Here is a 20,985-nt window from a genome sequence, read left to right as displayed (position 1 = left end):
TTATTGGTTCACAATGGTTATGTGATATCACTGAAATGGAACCTACACAGTTTCCACTAGTAGAACCAGATAATCATCGAGAAATTCGACCAACTGATAGACCTGTCATCTGTGTACAAACTGATGCTACTATTACGACATCTAACCTCATCAACAAGAAATTTGATCATTTTGGTGATTGGAGAAAACTCATCATGGGTATTGCCTATCTCAACCGATTTTGTCACAAGTTTAAAGTTCGTCATGACAAGAATGCAAGGTGAAGATAACGAACAGTGATCAATCTCATAACTCCTACAAGCAATACAAAATAGATAGTTGGGCAAACACGGACCCCTGGACACACCAGAGGTGGGATCAGGTGCCTAGGAGGAGTAAGCATCCCCTGTTGACCGGTCACACCCACCGTGAGCCCCATATCCTTATCAGGTAAACGGAGTTATCTGCAGTCAAATCAGTGTGCCAAGAATGGCTTAACAATTGGTATGAAACAGTCAGACAGCATTTGACCCAATGCGAGGTTGTATTGACGAACTAGATCGTTATAACGACCATAGAATTTGCGAAATGCTGACTTCAATCGAGACTGTTGAAATCCCTGTACCATCAACTTGTTTGTCAGTAGCTTACCCCGATTTAAAAACTGACTATACCCAGAACAAGCTCTTGCATATCGAATCAGTTGAGATATATGAACACCATATGCAGGTGATAATGGAATATTGCTACATAAATGTGGGAAGTTGACGATGGAGAAGCTGAAATCATCCTGTTTCTCATACAGTTGAGTTGTTAGTTTGCCGTTAATGTCTACTTTCAATAAAATATCTAAGTATGAAGCAGAAGTGAACGACTCTGTGGTGTCCTTTATTTCGAGCTCAACGGGGATATGTCAAATCGACATATGAATGAAAGTTATCATTGTTAATAGACAAAACGTCATCGATATATCTAAAAGTCGAACTGAAGGTCACAGCGAGAGATTTATGCTACCTACCCATGGTGATGAAATACATGAAGCAGCGATATTTGTCTTGAAACAGACTCAAGAAGAAAATTTCTACAAGGAAATTAACAGTTTAAAGGCAGGACGACCTTTGGCCAAGGACAGTTGTATCGCAACACTTTCGCCATTCTTGGATGAAAACCAACTTTTGCGTGTTGGTGGAAGAATAAATAAAGCTGCTGGAAACATCTCTTCAAAGGAAATTAATCCGAGTATTCTTCTGAAGCGCAACCACATCTCTATCCTTTTGATACGTCATTTTCATGAGCGAGTAAAGCATCAAGGGAAGCTATTCACAGAAGGTGCACTTCGCTCAGCTGGATTTCGGATCCTTGGAGGCAAACGTATGATTTCATCCATTATACATAACTGCGTAACTTGTCGAAAACTTCGTCGCAACCTTGAAACACAGATTATGGCAGATGTCCCAGAGGACAGGATAACACCAGGCCCACCTTTCACATCGGTTGAAGTAGATGTATTTGGACCGTGGGAAGTTTCTACTTGCAGAACTAGAGGAGGACCAGCAATCAGCAAACGATGGGGACTGATGTTGACATGTCTTACATCTAGAGCAGCTCACATTGAAGTTATTGAAGAGATGTCGAGCTCCTCATTTATAAATGCGCTGCGTAGATTTCTGTCACTTCGTGGTCCTGTGAAAATAATACGATCTGACCGCGGCACCAATTTCATTGGGGCTGCTGGGGAGATGAAGGTGAGCACCATTAAAGTGGAAGAAGGACCAATTCAACAGTTCCTAGTCAAATCTTGCATCACCTGGATTTTCAATGTACCACATTCCTCCCATATGGGTGGAGTCTGGGAGCGAGTTATTGGAATGACAAGGAAACTCCTCAACTCGATGCTCTTAGAATCCTGTGGAAAACCTCTACAACACGAGACCCTAGCAACGTTCTTATGTGAAGTTTGTGCCATCATAAACTCTCGTCCTATCGCACCAATATCTTCAGATTCAAATGAACCGATGATTCTTACTCCATCTATGATTCTCACTGGAAAAGTTGATTTCCTTCCAGTTGTGTCCGATTCACTTAATCAACAAGATGCTTTTCGAGCACAGTGGAAACGCGTACAAGTACTAGCAGGTATTTTTTGGAATCAGTGGCGTAAAGAGTATCTTGCTATTGTACAGAGCAGACGCAAGTAGAAATGCAGAACAAGAAACATTAAAGTAAACGATGTGGTACTGTTAAAAGATTCTGCTGAAAACCGAATCAACTGGCCAATGGGTATTATCGATCGTGTATTTCCGAGTGATGACGGAATGGTGAGAAAGGTTGTTGTACGAACAATTCGAGCTGGCAAACCAACATTCTATATCAGACCCATTCATGAACTTGTGTTGTTGATTGACAGTGAACAGTGACTCATGGACTTTGAGTGATCAATGGACTATGATGTCTATTTTCTGATACTTATATGCTTAATATGACAGCCTACATGTATTATTTATCAGTTTTTCATCATTTGTCGTTATTTGTATCCAACATTTTGGTATTGAGTGGCATCTTATAGATGCCAGGCGGGGAGTGTGATGGAACCTAGAGTTATCTTTCTTTGCCCTTGTTATTTTCATTTTCATAATTCAAGAGTTCTCTCTCCTTTGCGAAACTCTTCATTTTTAAGTCATGTTTACGGTGCCCCATCGCATGCTACAAACGCCAGTAGACTTTCTCATGTTCCATCTCTGTCCCCTCAAATAGTAAGTATTATTATGTAGTTACATAATATATTAGATATTCTATCTATGTGGTATTTAAGTTATGCCATGTTTATAGGATATATTTCATGCACCCAAGCATTTATAATCTAGGTTGTACAATGTTGTAAGTCGCCATGTTTTCTCGTCTTATCCATTTTATAAATCAAAACATGGTTTACTCTATTTTCGTATAACTTTATTATTTGATTAACTTTAATACATAACTCTAAAGTCAAATTGTAAATTCTACATTTCTATTTTGGTTTATTATCCTATTTAGACCCGACACGTTAATTTTTGTCAGGTTACAGTTTTCAGACTGGTTGCATATTTTTTGGTATGTTGTCATGTCATATCATTACAAGTATTTTACTTGTGTTGATTATATATGTATGCATCATGTTTGCAGGTATCTATGTTTGTTATATATTTATATATGCTATTTTCTTTCATGCCATATTTATGTGTTATTTGTACTTGTTTCAGCACTTTACCACACGCCTACACACACACATACCCACAGCTTACAATAAAGGACTAAGCCAAATGTTGTTGTGTTATGCTAGCTGTTTTCTAAACAGCATATATATATATATATATATATATATATGTATATATGTATGTATGTATATATATATATATATATATATATATATATATATATATATGTGTGTGTGTGTGTGTGTGTGTGTGTGTGTGTGTGTGTGTGTGTAAAACTTATACGGTACCAATTTTGATGCTCCAGATGCGCATTTCGACAAATAATGTCTCTTCAGTGATGCTTAACCGAAATGTTTGAAATCCGAAATAACTATGAAATTTTAGAGCTAAATATAGCCAAAAACAGCGTGCCAAAAACGTGGAGCCAAATTCGTCCAAGGATAAGAGCTATGGATGAGGGAGATAATTCTTAATTTTGAAATGAATTTCTAAATTTTATAATAGCAATTAAATATACATCCATATTTTCAAGCTAGTAACAAAGTACTTAGCTACTGGGCTGTAGAGACCCTCGAGGACTAACAGTCCACCAGCAGAGGCCTCGACCCAGGGGTCACAATGTAAAACTGATACGGTACCAATTCTGATCCACCAGATGCGCAATTTCGACAAATAATGTCTCTTCAGTGATGCTCAACCGAAATGTTTGCTGCAATCCGAAATAACTATGAAGTTTTAGAGCTAAATATAGCCAAAAACAGCGTGCCTAAAAAGTGGAGCCAAATTCGTCCAAGGATAAGAACTATGCATATATATATAAATATATATATATATATATATATATATATGTTTGTGTGTGTGTGTGTGTGTGTGTGTGTGTGTGTGTGTGTGTGTGTGTGTGTGTGTGTGTGTGTGTGTGTGTGTGTGTGTGTTTGCTTTTTCAAGGTAAATTACAGATTATGTCTATCCATTGATTAAATGATATTCACCATGTGAAATTATCTGTAATTGAATACTATTTGACTTTAATAATTACATAATATTTTGATTCCTATTAGAGATACTGATGTATATATACATCACATGTATTAAAATTCAGTATACTAGGCACATACTAGGCAATTGGTTGTTATTGCATTGTGTAGAGCAGGTTGTAAAATATTATATGTGTTATTTTGCAGTTTTTTTGTCTTCCCCGGAGGTTTTGTTTTCTCTGCCAAATAAAGTAAATCACCACACAATAGTCTTTCTTGTGCCAGACCACCACGCGTCCTATTGCAAGAATGAAATCTTTTCACTGTTTATTTATGTTCAAAAATACTTTACTTGTATGAAAGTGTTTTAAAAATCATGAACCAACTGTCTTTCTTACTATCTACAAATTAAATGATATTGACAACGGAATACCCTGTTTAGCTGATCAAGGCATTGGGCTCATAGCGGGTGTGATCGATCTACAGGGAAGTTTACTCCTCCTAGGCACCTAATCCCACCTCTAGTGTTTCTCCAGGGGTCCATGTTTGCCCAACGCTTTATTTTGTATTTCTTGTTGGAGTTATGTGATTGATCATTGTTCGTTATTTTAGCTTTTCATGAATAGATAAAGATATATGTTCAGATATGATATAAAAGTAAGTAAAGGAAAGGGCAATAAAACTGACTTATTCATGACATCGCACTATTTCATGTACACGTATACCACACTCAGCATGGACGTAAACAGGAAGTTTCTTATCAATTGTCTCATTTAGAATCTAATGTTATTTACAATGAAGTGGATTGATTGGGTCGTGTTTACAAGTTATGGGTATCTCCATTTTTGCATCGATGGAAATATTTCTTTTTGTTTTCTCACGGTGTACAACTGCATGTACGAAGTAAGAGCTTTTATTTATGGATAATTGAATACCTTTATCATATAAATCAATTCAATGTAGGTTTTTTCTATCAATGACAATGTGGTATTATATGAAGTATTGGTATTGAAAATTGTCAAAATGTTTCTATTTATTTCACATCAGTGAAAATACATCTTCAACTTGTTGTCCAGGCTATCGATTCGTCAATGGAATATGTATTGGTAAGCTTAGTAATAATTTACTTGTAGTAAACTTTTTATAATTTTTCCATTCACTAATACACTATCGTTCCTTTCCCTTTTCAAGACTCTTTTAAATAAAACATGATAAGCCAAATGAACAGCACTGGCATGTAATACTATATAGTAATATATTTATACTAATACTATCTAATCAAACATTTTCCATCAAGAGTTCCGTGAGCTGCGGGCACTACACTATTATCAATGGCTTTTTACAGAAATCTTGTAAAAGTCTCAAATATGCATCATTTATGTTTTGGACTAAATGCTCAGTCATATTATGAAGTGAGATGCGATGAAATTGATGTCTACTGTATGTTGTTTACAGTCGCTATTTTCTAAGCCCGAATTTGGAACTACATAAAATTCATAATACATGTACGAAAATAGGACATTCACGTGTTTGAAATTTGATTTAAAGATGGAATCAAAAGTAAAAGAGGCTGTAAAGGGGACGATAAAACTTATAATATAAGAGACAACCATCTTAATGGTGAAAATAAACTTTAAAAATGAAAGAGTTTGCTGTATCAACTGTTGCCAGAACTTTTGAAGGAAAAGAATGGAAATATTTGTTTATGTCATGTGATTAAATTGTTACGTGATTCTAAGCGTAAGTGAAGCTTGCGTAATGCGCCATCTGGTGAGAGAATGGTTATCATGAACAATTTCTTAAATGGCTTTACATATATATTTCAGAAATAAGTTTCAAATATATCAGGGTATGAACTGCAAAGCGTCACACCAGCATACTGTATGAAGCGAGTTAGCTGTTTGTTAGTTACTGTATGAAGCGGGTTAGGTATTTGTTAGTTACTGTATGAAGCGCGTTAGCTGTTTGTTAGTTACTGTATGAAGCGCGTTAGCTGTTTGTTAGTTACTGTATGAAGTGGGTTAGCTGTTTGTTAGTTACTGTATGAAGCGCGTTAGCTGTTTGTTAGTTAATGTATGAAGCGCGCTAGCTGTTTGTTAGTTAATGTATGAAGCGCGTTAGGTGTTTGTTAGTTACTGTATGAAGCGCGTTAGCTGTTTGTTAGTTACTGTATGAAGCGCGTTAGCTGTTTGTTAGTTACTGTATGAAGCGCGTTAGCTGTTTGTTAGTTAGTGTATGAAGCGCGTTAGCTGTTTGTTAGTTACTGTATGAAGCGTGTTATCTGTTTGTTAGTTACTGTATGAAGCGCGTTATCTGTTTGTTAGTTACTGTATGAAGCGCGTTAGCTGTTTGTTAGTTAGTATGTCGGTGTGAAGCGTTGCAGTTCACAACCTTATGCATTTTTTGAAAATAAAAATTATTTTTATATTAACATTCTGCTTTCATTTTTGTTGGAGTTCAATAGAAAGTATATTTATCAAGATTCATGCGTGTATTGTTCACAACTGCAACGTGTTCGAGATGAAATGGCTATCGTAACAATTTGTAAAATTATTTTAAGTAAAAACATTGCAAAATTATATAAATAGATTAGATTTGATGGATGAGCGCATTGGATGTGTCCCAATTCGCTCCTGAAACAAACTATTGATTAGCAAATCCAAATACGATATGTAATTTGCAATGCACATTCGATTGTAAATTTAGTGCTAACCCCTTTTTGTACATATTTTACTTTTACTGTTTGTCCTAATGTATATATTGATAGATCCTCTCGAGCCTCCGTGGCCGAGTGGTAAGAGCATCGCGCTCACAATCACACGACCTCTCACCTCTGTCGGCGCGGGTTCGAATTCTACTCGCGCCGATAAGTGAGAAAATTTCCCAGTTTACTTTCGGAAGGTCGGTGGTCTCTTTCCAGGTACATTGTATCTGGGTTCTCTCTTCCACCAATAAAAACTGGGCGCCACCAGATAACTGAAAAATTGTTGAATGTGGTGAAAAACATCAATCAATCGAGCATTTTTCACTCATATGGTCTGAGACGTCACCAAAACAGGATTCAAAATTAGGCATATGCTCGGCGCTTACAGCCATTCAGCACTGAATGGTTCTTTAGCGTGCCACACCTACTGTGACACAGGGCATCCGTTTCTAAGGTTATCTCTGAGAACCTGTGACATTCACACCTGATGTCGAGCGTTTAGAGTTACACAAGTGTGACTGGACTCTACAGTAACACATTTCTCAGTTCCTCATCACGCCTCTTTATGGTTTTTGAAAAAAGAAATCAAAACAATAATTAGATATTCATCTAATAAGCTTCCTGACCGCCGCGGTGGCCAAGAGATTAGAGCGTTTGCCCCGCATGCGGTAGGCCGGGGTTCGAATCCCGGCCGCGACAGACCCGTTAAAACGGGTAGTGATAGTTCCATCGCGGATAACTCTGTTTACCTGATCATGATCTAGGGCTCACGGCGGATGTGATCGTTCAACAGGGGGTGCTTACTCCTCCTAGGCACCTGATCCCGCCTCTGGTGAGTCCAGGGGTCTGTGTTTGCCCAACTATCTATTTAGTATTGCTGAAGGGATTTATAAGATTGATCACTGTTCGTTATATTCACCTTTCATTTTTAGGCCGCCTCATGTGTCTAGGAGTAAACTCAGGTGACCTATTGCAATTCGTTTTCGTCCGTCGTCTTCCGTCGTGCGTTAACAATTGAACATTTTTAACTTCTTCTTGATAACTACCAGTCCAATTCTTTTCAAATTTGGTATGAAGCATCATTGGGACAAGGGAGACATAAATTGTAAATTTTAGGACTCCAGCACCCCTGGGGCCCTAGGGGCGGGGCAAAAACTGCCCAAAATTGACCAATTTTCAAAAAGCCACACACATGTAAGGAAAACTAAATGCATAGTGATGTAGAGCAGGAAGGCCTCTACCAAAATTGTAAATTTCATGATCCCCGGGGTAGGGGTTCTGACCCCAGGGCGGGGCCAAACTTGTTATATAGTGGTTATGTGGAAAACACTTAAATTACATCTTCTTTAATGCTATTGATACTAAATTGAAAGTAAATAGATATTTAGGAAGAACAGGTAGTCTTTTACCAAAATTGTAAATATGATTATTCCAGGGGTAGGGGTTTTGGTATCAGGGTGGGGCCAAAATCGTCAGTTATTAAATGTGAACAATGAATATTTTTAACTTCTTGATAACTATCATCCCAATTCTTTTCAAATTTGGTATGAAACATATTTGGAAGAAAGGGAACATAAATGGTAAATTTCAGGATTCCTGCACCCCTGGGGTCTATGGGGCAGGGCAAAAACTTACCCAAAATGACAAATTTTCAAAAATCTTGTTTTTAATGACCTCACACATGTAAGAAAAACTAAATGCATAATGATGTAGAGCAGGAAGGCCTCTACCAAAATTGTAAATTTCATGATACCCGGGGTAGGGGTTCTGACCCCAAGACGGGGCCAAACTTGTTATATAGTGTTTATGTGTAAAACACTTAAAGAACATTTTTTTTAGTGCTTTTGATACTAAATTGAAACTAAATGGATAAAGCAGGTAGTCTTTTACCAAAATTGTAAATTTGATTTTCCCCAGAGTAAGGATTTTGACCCCAGGGTGGGGCCAAACTTAGTATATAGAGTATTTATGTGTAGGTTTGCTGATACTGTATAAAATCTAAGTGCATACTTAGAAATAGCAGAAAAGGATGTACAAAAAAGGTGAATTTCATATGAGTCGAAATTAGTCATATATTTTGATGTTTTAATGTTAATACACCTATTATTTAAAGCCTTTCATCAGTGTATGCACTTTTGAGGGCAGTGAAGTTTAAGAACACATCTAGTTTTATACTGTTACTGGACATTATACTGTTGCTGAACATTAGAATTTAGTTTAGATATTCAGAACAGGAATTTTTTTTCTAGATTTCATAGCCCATGGAAGTAGTGATACTTTTTCAGTAGTATTCAGGTGAGCGATAAGGCCTGTGAGCCTCTTGTTTAGACAGAGACTATACAGATGAGTATATAATATTTATCGTAAAGTGATATGCATATTGATGTCATTATTTCCTTCAAAGCAATCACGATAACATTTTATACGTTAATTTTGAGCAGATTGTCTGTTGGGACACTTTGGACCCAATTGTTCATACAGCTGTCCTTATCCCACTTATGTACATCGTTGTCTTGAAAAGTGTATGTGTGAGAAAGACAAATGTGACATTTCATTTGGATGTGGTAAGTAAGAAATGTTATGGTTTTCGTATAGGACTTTATTACACATGTTGGGTTGAAAACAGCTTTCCTTTTCAGGTCATGAAGGTTCAAAAACTGCATCGAACAAAATATTCCAAAGAAAGAAATCATCCGAAATATCCCGCAGAAAGAAATCAACAAGACTTTCAGAGATCATGATTGCCGTTTCTTTCACGGGTTCTTCGCTCATAGTCATCCTGGTGCTGATCACGATTTATCAAATCAGAAAAAAGTGTATTCATTGTCAAGAGAGACCACCTGTGGCATCAGTGATAAACGTAGATAGACACAGTGAACAAGTGGGTATATACTCTGAAATTAATTACAATAGAATAAATTGACATGATCAAAATGACATAGAGCTGTAGGATTACTTTGTGCACGATACTTTTGAAAGGGATCCTAAAGTCAAGTTTGTAATATATCAAGTCATGGAAGGCATGTCATGATTAGCTTTATAAATATATCAATTAGTAAATCTATGATTGATTCATTCTTCGTCATGATACATGTATTATCAATTTCTTTGACATGATCCGCTTCATCTGTAATTGGATAGGACAATTTTACATTCAATTTCGACCTCTTTTTAATTTTGCTGCAAATCGTATGTCCAAGCTGCCATTTCGTAAAATATGCGTGGATTATAAAATGAAGTACGTCTTCTGTGTAGATGCCTGTTAGCTGATACGCAGCCACATGTAAATTATGACCACATTAATTAAGATATATTTTTAGACTACATTCTTGTCTATATACAATGTTGCAACATGTATTATTTTCCCTGAATTTACAAATACATGTATTGTCATTGGCCACAGTTTTTGTCGACGTTTCCTGCACATATTGCTGTCCATTGGTATGGTAAACTGCTTCTGCGCATACTCGTATGTTAGTGTGTCTCTTATTTTATTATCTCCTAGTAATTAGGATTAGTTATCTCTTTTTTCACTAATTGTAATGTTAGTGAACTTTTTTATTTGTTGTTGTTTATTGTATGTAATTGTGAATGTATCATATTCACAATTTTTTATTGGAGGAAATAAAGAATGAATGCTATTGGTAACAGCTCTTCTAATTAATTACTTCGAATTACAATGACAATTCTTTGAAATCAGTTAAATCACAAGTACATGTCTCCCCCCCCCCCCCCATTGATTACTTGAATATTCTTCATTTATTTTTAAACACGATTGCGATAAAACGGTTAGTATACTCACGTATGTAAATGATTTTCTTGTATAGAACAGCAATCACTTTATCAATCATCAAAAGATATTCAATTGTTCTATCACTCAGATGACATCTATCGCGTCTGTTTGCATTTGGCGTTAACATTGCAGAAAAGCACATTTTTCTGGCACTCAAGAAGCGTACCTTTGTTACTATGGATGCTTTCATATGTTTTCTTGTACAATAGCTTCTCGGGTAGATGTTCACACTTTGGCTAAATAGTCCTGGACTGTTGTAACATTAAATACTTTCGTGCACAAACACCTCAGTTATCTGAATTAAGTATGTCAATGCGTAATAATCAGTATGTAATAATATTTAGTACTTATATTTGGGATGGGTTACTACTTTGTATCTTTCTGAAGAAAATATATTCTTAGTAAGCGTTCAAAAGGTATTTGTATCTAAATTCGATTAGATTCCTATATCATGCCTTAAGTATTGAAAATGGAAGTTACAAGGAAATAGAAATCTCAGAAAATATTTCGAACACAACTTAAAGGTGGCGGATAACAATATATGTTTGTGCCCATTAATTTTCCTTTCATTTACAATTTTTTCTGGAATTATCACAAATGCCATTGGAAATGTTTAAAATTGTTACATCTATTGTATTAGAAACGTTTTGAGGATATCTGTCTGGCTTTGACCAGATACTTTCAAACAATATAAGGGATTTGATTGTACATTGTTTAACGTCCCTCTCAAGAATTTTTCACTCATATGGAGACGTCACCATTGCCAGCGAAGGGCCCCAAAATCTAGACCTATGCTCGATGCTTACGGACTTTCAGCAGGGAGGTATCTGTATCGTGCCACACCTGCGGTGACACGGGACCTTGGTTTTTGCGGTCTCATCCAAGGACCGTTCCATTTAGTCGCCTCTTACAGCAAGCATGGGGTACTGAGGTCTTATTCTAACCCGGATCGCCATGAAAACTAATGCTAATGTGGTTTAACTAATTTAAGTGTAAAATAAATAACAACTGAACCTAAGAGGTTAGATATGTTTCTGGATTAGGAGCCGTAAAATAAATAACAACTGAACCTAGGAGGTTAGATATGTTTCTGGATTAGGAGCCGTAAAATAAATAACAACTGAACCTAGGAGGTTATATATGTTTCTGGATTAGGAGCCGTAAAATAAATAACAACTGAACCTAGGAGGATAGATATGTTTCTGGATTAGGAGCCGTAAAATAAATAACAACTAAACCTAGGAGGATAGATATGTTTCTGGATTAGGAGCCGTAAAATAAATAACAACTAAACCTAGGAGGTTAGATATGTTTCTGGATTAGGAGCCGTAAAATAAATAACAACTGAACCTAGGAGGTTAGATATGTTTCTGGATTAGGAGCCGTAAAATAGATAACAACTGAACCTAGGAGGATAGATATGTTTCTGGAATAGGAACCGTAAAATAAATAACAACTGAACCTAGGAGGATAGATATGTTTCTGGATTAGGAGCCGTAAAATAAATAACAACTGAACCTAGGAGGTTAGATATGTTTCTGGATTAGGAGCCGTAAAATAAATAACAACTGAACCTAGGAGGTTAGATATGTTTCTGGATTAGAAGCCGTAAAATAAATAACAACTGAACCTAGGAGGTTAGATATGTTTCTGGATTAGGAGCCGATGACGAATCCTAGTCAGTATAATGCAGGTCTAAATATTTCAGCCCTTTATTGGCATTGGTGAAATCTTCATATGACAGAAAGATTCTCGAGTGGGACGTTAAAGAATATACAAGTTCAACCAACAGACCGTTGGAAAACCTGATCACCAAAGACTGAATATGGCGAACTCCAGCATGATTCTATTGCAATATTTTTTTTTTTAAAATGTAGTGATGTAAATCAATGTCTCATTAAACATTTTAATGAAAATAAATACCCTTTTTCTAGTCATGTGTTTTATTTGGGATTCTTGATAGTTACACATATGTGAATCTTCAAGAAAAGGTGAAGTTAACGAACAGTGATCAATCGCATAACTCATACAAGCAATACAAAATAGATAGTTGGGCAAACACGGAGCCTTGGACAGTAAATTCCCGTGGGGGACCCAGGTTAGAATACGTCATCAGTACCCCTTGCTTGTCGTAAGAGTTGACTAACTGGTGGAGGTCTGTCGGATAAGACCTCAAATACCGAGGCTCCGTGTCACACCAGGTGTAGCACAATAAAGATCCCTCCCTGCTCAAAGGCCGCAAGCGCCGAGCATAGGCATAACTTTTTCCAGCAATGGGGACGTCTCAATTTGAGTGAAAAATTCTCGAAATTGAGAGGGATGTTATTATAATGCTTCAAAACTAAAGTGCAACTGATACATATATTTGATGAATAAACTAATTTTGAAAAACTCATTAGAAAGAGATTGATAACCTAGGCAACAAATAGTTTGTTTATACACTTTTGTTTCCCGGAAACGGAAGTTTTTTTTCTCTTGACTAGTCACAATTTCCCTACTTGAATTTGTTGGTAAGTTTAATTACCCTTTCAACAGCTGAAACCAATACTTACCCTTTACGCAAGTTTTCTGAGCTCGAAAATGAGTGAAAACTCTTCAGTCATTTATCAACACATGACAAAGAACAATTTAAATGCATGTAACTAATTAAAAAATCAATGTAATTAGCAAATTTTACAAAGTGTCTAGAAAAATCGACAAATCAAGCCGGATACACTTTGTATGGCATCAAAGATTCAAAACTTGTGCAGCGACTGGATGGTGCATAAAACAGGTGCGTGAAAAAGTGCTAATATGCCGGAACCAAACATATTTTTATTGAAGCAAAATGTTCACGAAGTAGGCATGATGAGGAACCTTCACTTTACGTAACTGGAATTACTGAGTACTATCTGTGTTACCCAAATGCCTTTGATCTATGTCCATGAGTGCTGTTAAAAATTATCCATGCGACAGAGGATAGAGGTTATTAGAGATAGAAATTTATGCATGTATCTCTTTGGCTAAACATGCGCTGACTTTCATGGAGGCCTTCATCCCCCCTTCATTGTTATATTCCTAATCAAGTTATTAGAAGTATGATAAGGTAAAAATTCATGTAAGGACGCACATGCACGTGCACACAAATTTTAGGTGAAATTCAAACTTTTTTTTTTAGGTCACCTGAGTTTATTCGTCGTGCGTTAACAATTGAAGATTTTTAACTTGATAACTACCATTCCAATTCTTTTTAAATTTGGTATGAAGTATCTTTGGGACAAAGGGGACATAAATTGTAACTTACAGGATTCCTGCACCTCTGGTACCTTAGGAGTGGGTCAAAAACTGCCCAAAATTGACCAATTTCAAAAATTCTTATTCAGAGCCGTATATGTTTAAGAAAAACTAGATGCAGTAGAACAGGAAGGCTTCTACCAAATTTGTAAATTTCATGATCCACGGGGTAGGGGTACTGACACCAGGGTGGGGCCAAACTTAGTATATAGTGTTTGTGTGTAAGTTTGCTGATACTGTATAAAATCGAAATGCATATTTTGGAATAGCAGAAAAGGATTGACTAAAAATGGTGAATTTCACAATCCAGGGTTTTGACTCAAGAATTGATCCAAAGTAGTCATATCTTTTAATGTTAATATACCTATTCATCAGTGTATGCACTTTTGAGGGCATTGAAGTTGTTAGAACACATCTTGTTTTATACTGTTGCTGAATATTAGAATTGAACTTAGATATTCAGAACAGAATTTTTTTTCTAGATTTCATAGCCCTTGGGAGTAGTGATGTGATACTTTTTCACTAGTACTGAGGTGACAGATAAGGCCTGAGGGCCTCTTATATTAGGTCACTAACTACTATTGGACTACGCGTCGTCGTGCGTTAACAATTGAAATTCTGGATACCTGAGGGCCTCTTATATTAGGTCACTAACTACTATTGGACTACGCGTCGTCGTGCGTTAACAATTGAAATTCTGGATGACTACATATCCAATCCGTTTTTCAATTTTTGGTTTAAAGCATCTTTGCGGACACATAACTTGTAAAGTGTAAGACCCCTGCATCCTCGGGGAATTTGGGACAGAGCAAAAGCTGGGAAACTTCATAAACCTTACGATTCAAGTGGTAGAGGTTCTGATTCCAGGGAGGGACCAAATTTAGCATCTAATAATTATAAGTAAAGCATTTCTCGAGAGAGACGTTAAACAAGATACAATCAATCAATTAATGTTAGCGGTACTAAATCAAAACTAAACGGATAGTTGAAAGGAGCAGGTAGTCCCTTTCCAACATCGTAAGTTTCATTAGCCCAGTGGTTGATTTCGTACCAGGATTGGACCAAAAAAGTCATTGTGATTAAATTTTATTTCTATGAAAGACTTCTTTATTTTTGCTGATCCTTTATAAAATGTTTGAAGAACCACCAAACGTGTCAGGGTTCTGACTGTAGGGCGGGTTCAAAATACAATGTTGTCATATGATATATTATAATAGTGTTATATAACATACATTATGCAAAGTTTTTCAAACATTTTACTTTCGGGGCATTGTTTATTTTAAAACTCTACTGCTGCTGAATATTAAAAGATAGCTTATATATGCAGAACAGGGTAATTAAGATGGACGTCGTAGCCATTGGGCTAGTGATACATGTATTTTCAACTACTACTCGGTTGACCGATAAGGGATTTGGGCATCACCTATGGTATTAACTCGACAACGAAGGTTCTCACTAAATGTGGTTTAGACTCGCCAAATAGATATCCAACTAGAAAATCATGGTTTAGGTGTAGGCAATTCTTTATAATCTAAAGCGATGGTGATGTCTTAAGATTTCTACGGTAGCTCAGTGGTAGAGTGTTCGCTTCGTCACCGGGAGGTCATGAGTTCTAGCCCCACTAGTGCCATAGCCGCATCAAACTACGCCTTAAAAGAAGTACATATAGTGATTGCTCCTTCGCCAAACGCTCGTCATTTAGAAGTGAGAATCGCGGTTCTTTCAGATATGACCTTAATAACGGAGGTCCCGTGTCGTGGCAGGTGTTGGGACTATGAAGAACCCTCATCGTTACGGCCCTGAGCTTATTAAACTACTCTGAGTACATGAAACTTCTTTTTTACCACTAGAGGGATGTTTGGTGATTTTCTCTTTGTTGCCGACACATTTGCTTATCCATTGAATGTTCAGGTGGTCAGATCATTCATGTAAGACGAATATAACGCCGAGTGATGAATCTCAACACTCCTACAAGGAATACAAGATAAAGAGTTCCCCTGGACATACCAGAGGTGGGATCAGGTGTCTAGGAGTAAGAATCCATTTATGTTGTGATTGCTGGTGTCTTGGTGGATGTTATGGTCTTTCAGAAAGCTAAATGCAATACCGCATTCCCCACAGATGTCGTCATCTACCACGTCTGTGACTTGATCCTTGACATCCATGACGTTGTTTTCTTGTGTACAAAATGTTAAATTCTTTATTTATCTTGCTGGGAAACAGATGTGTCCATTAGACAAAATATCTTAACAAGTCTTGTCTGTAATATAATTTTATCCAGAAATTGTGTGTATGCACTTCATCGTATTTCCTGATTTGAGAGAGTTTCTTTGAGCTTTCTTTTCCTTTGGAAAGTATTATCCCTTTTTGTCACCTTTCGATACCCCAAAATCTGCATTTTCAAAATCATTAGAGAAAACAATGCATGCATTTTCATTTTATCTAAATTAATACACATGTATATGCACACTGTACATCTGTATAACTTGACTTCATTTTTAATGTGATATTGTTGCTAAAATAAAATAGTTTTGAGTTTTTAACACGAATTAACTCCAGCTTGATGAATTCATATCGATATGCGAGATAACCAAAGAAGCAAATCACCTTTTTCCTTTCTATAATCATCATCCTTTTCATCTGCAGAAGTGTAACCTATTCGAGACAGACAGACAAATGGGACTTAATTATGACACCTTAAATCATCTGCATTATTTAAACTTACTATAAGGTGGGTGTCTTCTTGTGAGGTACATGTAACAGTTACTGTATTTAGCAAACTGTTACAAACAATGAGTTTTCCCTCTCCAATATTATATTTAAGCCACATTCTTATACCTGTTTCTTACCGATTTCCAAGAAAATATACATAAAGAATTGATTTAAATATACTCCGCATTAACACCCTCCCCCCTTGAATAAATGAATTGATCGAGCATTGATAATTCTGTGTATATGTATATTTACTAATATTAGTAATTCTCTTCACAAGCATTGTCTGATAACAATTTAGTTGGTGGAGAGGTTTAAAATAAAAAAGGTGAAGATAACAAACAGTGCTCAATCTTATAACTCCTATAAGAAATACAGTATTAAGACTTGGGCAAAAACGGACCCCAGGACACGCCAGAGGTCAGTTGTCTAGGATCAGTAAGCATCCCCTGTCGAACGGTCAGGGGATTGATAAGTCAGTCATTCATTAAAATACATTGTATCTTTGAAAATATTTATATTTACTCCATATTACAAACAAACTATTTCGAGATTATAATACGTGCCATTCTACCAAAATTGTGAAATTCATGGCCCTAATCACATGGCTTAAGCTCCAGGGCGGAGCTTAGTTGATCATGTATTGAAAATACATTACGCATTTGAAGATCTTCATTTTCTCGTGAACATAAATCGGACGTTTTATACATGATTTGTGATAAGCAGCAAGTCCTCTACAAAAATCTCCGGATTCAGAAGTCAGTCTGGAGTTGCAGTTTGGGATGGACCCAAAATGACCATAGCTTGAGAAACTCATGATACTCAGGTGACCATCAAGGCCCACTGATCTCTTATCTTTGAAGAAAGGGGATATTGTACAACTGTAATAAGAGAGGGCAAATAATTAATTCCCTGTGTGTCTGTATCATATATCACCTGGGGACAAATTTACAAGCATTTTCTTGTGTTCCAATGTGGCTACATTTGAGGTATTTCCAGGATACGCACTTGATGTACATACCATTATGAGCAATTATACCTAGTACAGCTGTTACAATTTCTCGGTTTTTACATAAAATGTCTGTTTGTGACTGGGATGCCATGTTTTGACCAGGAATATCCTATGTTGCATCGATGACTAATCGTATGTAGCTAAGATTACCAAACTTTACAGGCATTGAAGATTTGCACTTCAGTAGAGATGACGTCTCTCAAATGAATTGAAACGCTCCAGCATAGTTTACGTATGATCAGTTTTTAATCAAGTCAGACTACTGACAAATAAGTGAATGTTACAGTGGTTTCAACAGCCTCGTTTAAAGTCAGCATTGTACAGACAAAAGAACACATACTTATGAATTTATGATTTAATTATCAAAAATTGTTTTGATTCGTTGAGTTATTTTGGCTGGACGCCGTACCGGCAGTACATGTGTTTCAACCAGTATACGGTTGTGTTCACAATTCATGTTTGTATATAATAATTATGCATTAATATTGGTAAATGAATGGCGCGGGTCGGGTGAGAATTGTCTCTTTGCTTGAATGAAAGATGAAGATAACGAACAGTAATCAATCGCATAACTCCCATAAGCAATAACCATACACAGTGCATTTAAATGAAGTTTTCAAATTGAAATTTATAGATTATTATCGATAATTAACTTAATCAAAATCTCCGAAAATTATCCAGAAAAAAAACCAACCCGGAATTGGAAACGGAATAATTTCTACTTTTGTACATCCATATACATGTATTACTTCTTTGTTTATGCGGCCAGGATCTAAAAAAAAATGAAGGGGTGAGCAGTTGTGGAATTATGGGGGGACGCACCCCGCCCCAGCGCGCGACCCTCTAAAAATGTCACATTTAAGATAAATTTTATCATGTTCATCATTAATCATGCATGACTAAAAAAAAATTATCAAAATTTCTATTTAAAAGACCCCATTCTTGCCTTACAAAATTACTAGAATCGAAGACCTTCCGGGACTTCACCCCCTGACCGCCACTAGGACTTCGCCTAACGACCTACAAATACTACATGTACCCCACCCCCTTTGAAATCCTAGATCGGCTCCTGGTGAGGAGAACATCATTGCTTGAATATCGTATGATTAGATTTACAATTCAAGAAACCTGGAGGTTTGAATGATACGCCTTTATACTGTACACAAACTCCGTAAAAAGTCCATGTGATTCAATAAAGAGAGAAAAAGTAGAAAATTCACAAAACATATGGTCCATAATAATAGATAACGATAACTTGTTATTATAAAGTAATTGAGTATTACTTTAAAAAGTAAGTACTTAAATACATGTATCTTGCTTAACACGTGTATGCAAGGGTGATCTTTAGCTTTAATAAAAGCATGAACCAAGAGGCCCATGGACCACATCGCTCATCTAAGTAATCTTCTCTTTGCTGTTGTTCAGCAGTTGTGATTTTAAAAAGAATTTCGTCCCATGAAAATTTTTGATGACCTCATATTGTACCCCAACCTAGCCTCAAAGGATCACAACACAGCTGAAAATGAATTCACATAACACGGATATGCCTCAACACAACTGCATGATCTGAACAAACTTGAATCTACTCTATACCATGAAACTTCCAGTTAAATTTTTACTCTTATGACCCAGTGGTTGTTTGGTTGAAATTGTCCCAGTGGTTCTGGAGAAAAAGTCGAAATATGAAAAGTTTACAGACGGACGACTGGACAGACAGATGCACAACGGAGGATTAGAAAAGCTCACGCGAACTAAAAATAAAATTTCTCGGAATAATCAGGTCTTGCCATAAAGAATCAATATACAAAATATGAAAACCCTACCTTAAACAGTTCAGCAGATACTGAATAGGTCAACTTTTTAAAAAGTATATCTTAAATAGTTCAGCAGATACTGAATAGGTCAACTTTTTAAAAAGTAGGTTAAACTTCAAGGTCAAGGTCACAAGTTCCAACTTCACAATGAATAATAAGGTATTGTCATAGAGAATCTACATATAAAATATGAAATCCCTACCTAGAATAGATCATTATATATTTAGTCGGTAATGTTTTCTTTAAAGTAAGTCAAACTTCAAATTCAAGGTCACAAAGTCAAAAGCCATGACACGAAAGGTTTAACCATATCAAAGATATGTACAAAATATGAAAGACCTACCTTAAATAGTTCAAGAGATATTGAATAGGTCAGTTGTTATTAAACGTAGGTCAAAATTCCAGGTCAGGGTCACAAGATCACACAACATTGCATCTCATGAAAGATCTTGCTGTAAGAATTTATTTACAAAATATGAAAGCCCAACTTCTAGAAAAGTTCAAAAGATATTTTCAAAGATTTTTCCTATATACACATGTATCAGAAAGCTTGTTAGGTAAATTCCAACTTTTCTGGCCCAGTGGTTCCTGAGAAGAAAGGTTTTTTAATGCTCCCGTCTTATTATTTGCCTTTTTGTGATTATGTTCCCTTTGAAAAGGGAATGACCTTTCATTTGAATTCCTTTCACTCAAGGATGATTTGTACGAAGTTTGATCGAAATTGGCCCAGTGGTTCTAGAGAAGATTTTGTTATATATTAGCATGTAAAACTTTGATCCCCTACCCCCGGGGCCATGATTTGAACAAACATGAATTTACACGATATCAGAAAGCTTTTATGTAAATACCCACTCTTTTGGCCCAGTGGTTCTTGAGAAGATATCTAAATGACCCCCTCATATTTTGTTGCATTTTCTTCCCTTTCAAGGACGCATGTTCCTTCATTTCAACAAACTACAATCTTCTTTACCCAAGGATGATTTACGGAAATTTGATTGAAATTGGGAATTTATAATAATAATAAATAATAATAATACCATATTCATATAGCACCCTTTTCATATACTATGTACGCTCAAAGGTGCTTTACAATGCATATATACCTTACAAGGGAATGTTATACACATAATACATAGAAAATAAATAAAACATTAAAAGCTGTACCTATCCTCATTGTACATATAAAACATGAAAACACAAGATACCATAAATATACTAGATAAGAATAAACATCAGTTTCAGGGCGTATTAAAATAATAATGAAATACACACACGCACACACACCATATAATGTCTCAGGTATAATACATTAAAACATACAATTCCCCCCCCCTTTTTTTTAATAAAACATCACAAAATGGTACTCGAAAGCTAAGACACACAGTCTTTAGTTTTCACAGTTTTTCACAGAATCTAACCTACACGAATGACTGAAATGATAGAAACTAGTCCTGGAAAACTTGATGGAAAAAATGTGATTTCAGTGACTTCTTGAATGCACACAGGTTCTACAGTCCCTTACATGTTCTG

General features: G+C 36.2%; 3 protein-coding genes across 4 annotated transcripts in view; all 3 read left to right on the top strand.

Annotated features, from left to right (window-relative positions):
• The window catches only part of LOC125648752 (uncharacterized), a 232,079-nt gene that overhangs the window by 191,329 nt on the left and 19,765 nt on the right, over positions 1–20,985 (top strand). The gene's annotated exons all lie outside the window — the stretch shown is intronic.
• On the top strand, positions 1,422–2,177 carry LOC125648761 (uncharacterized). The gene has a single exon (XM_048875762.2). The coding sequence runs from the start codon at positions 1,422–1,424 to the stop codon at positions 2,175–2,177; it is 756 nt and encodes a 251-aa protein (XP_048731719.2).
• Positions 4,928–10,499, top strand: LOC125678174 (uncharacterized). Of its 2 annotated transcripts, none has more exons than XM_056154728.1 (4): positions 4,928–5,050; positions 5,195–5,253; positions 9,293–9,415; positions 9,491–10,499. In XM_056154728.1, exons 1-4 carry the CDS (start codon positions 4,977–4,979, stop codon positions 9,772–9,774), a joined length of 540 nt encoding a protein of 179 aa, XP_056010703.1. In that variant the 5' UTR covers positions 4,928–4,976; the 3' UTR covers positions 9,775–10,499. The 2 variants fall into 2 exon arrangements, with proteins under 2 accessions (XP_056010703.1, XP_056010704.1); XM_056154729.1 differs by having other exon boundaries at positions 4,934–5,050; positions 5,224–5,253.

Source organism: Ostrea edulis, chromosome 2 (assembly GCF_947568905.1).
Source record: "Ostrea edulis chromosome 2, xbOstEdul1.1, whole genome shotgun sequence".
Classification (NCBI taxonomy): Eukaryota; Metazoa; Mollusca; class Bivalvia; order Ostreida; family Ostreidae; genus Ostrea; species Ostrea edulis.
Note: the sequence above shows the minus strand (reverse complement) of the source record. Positions and strands in the feature narration are given on the sequence as shown.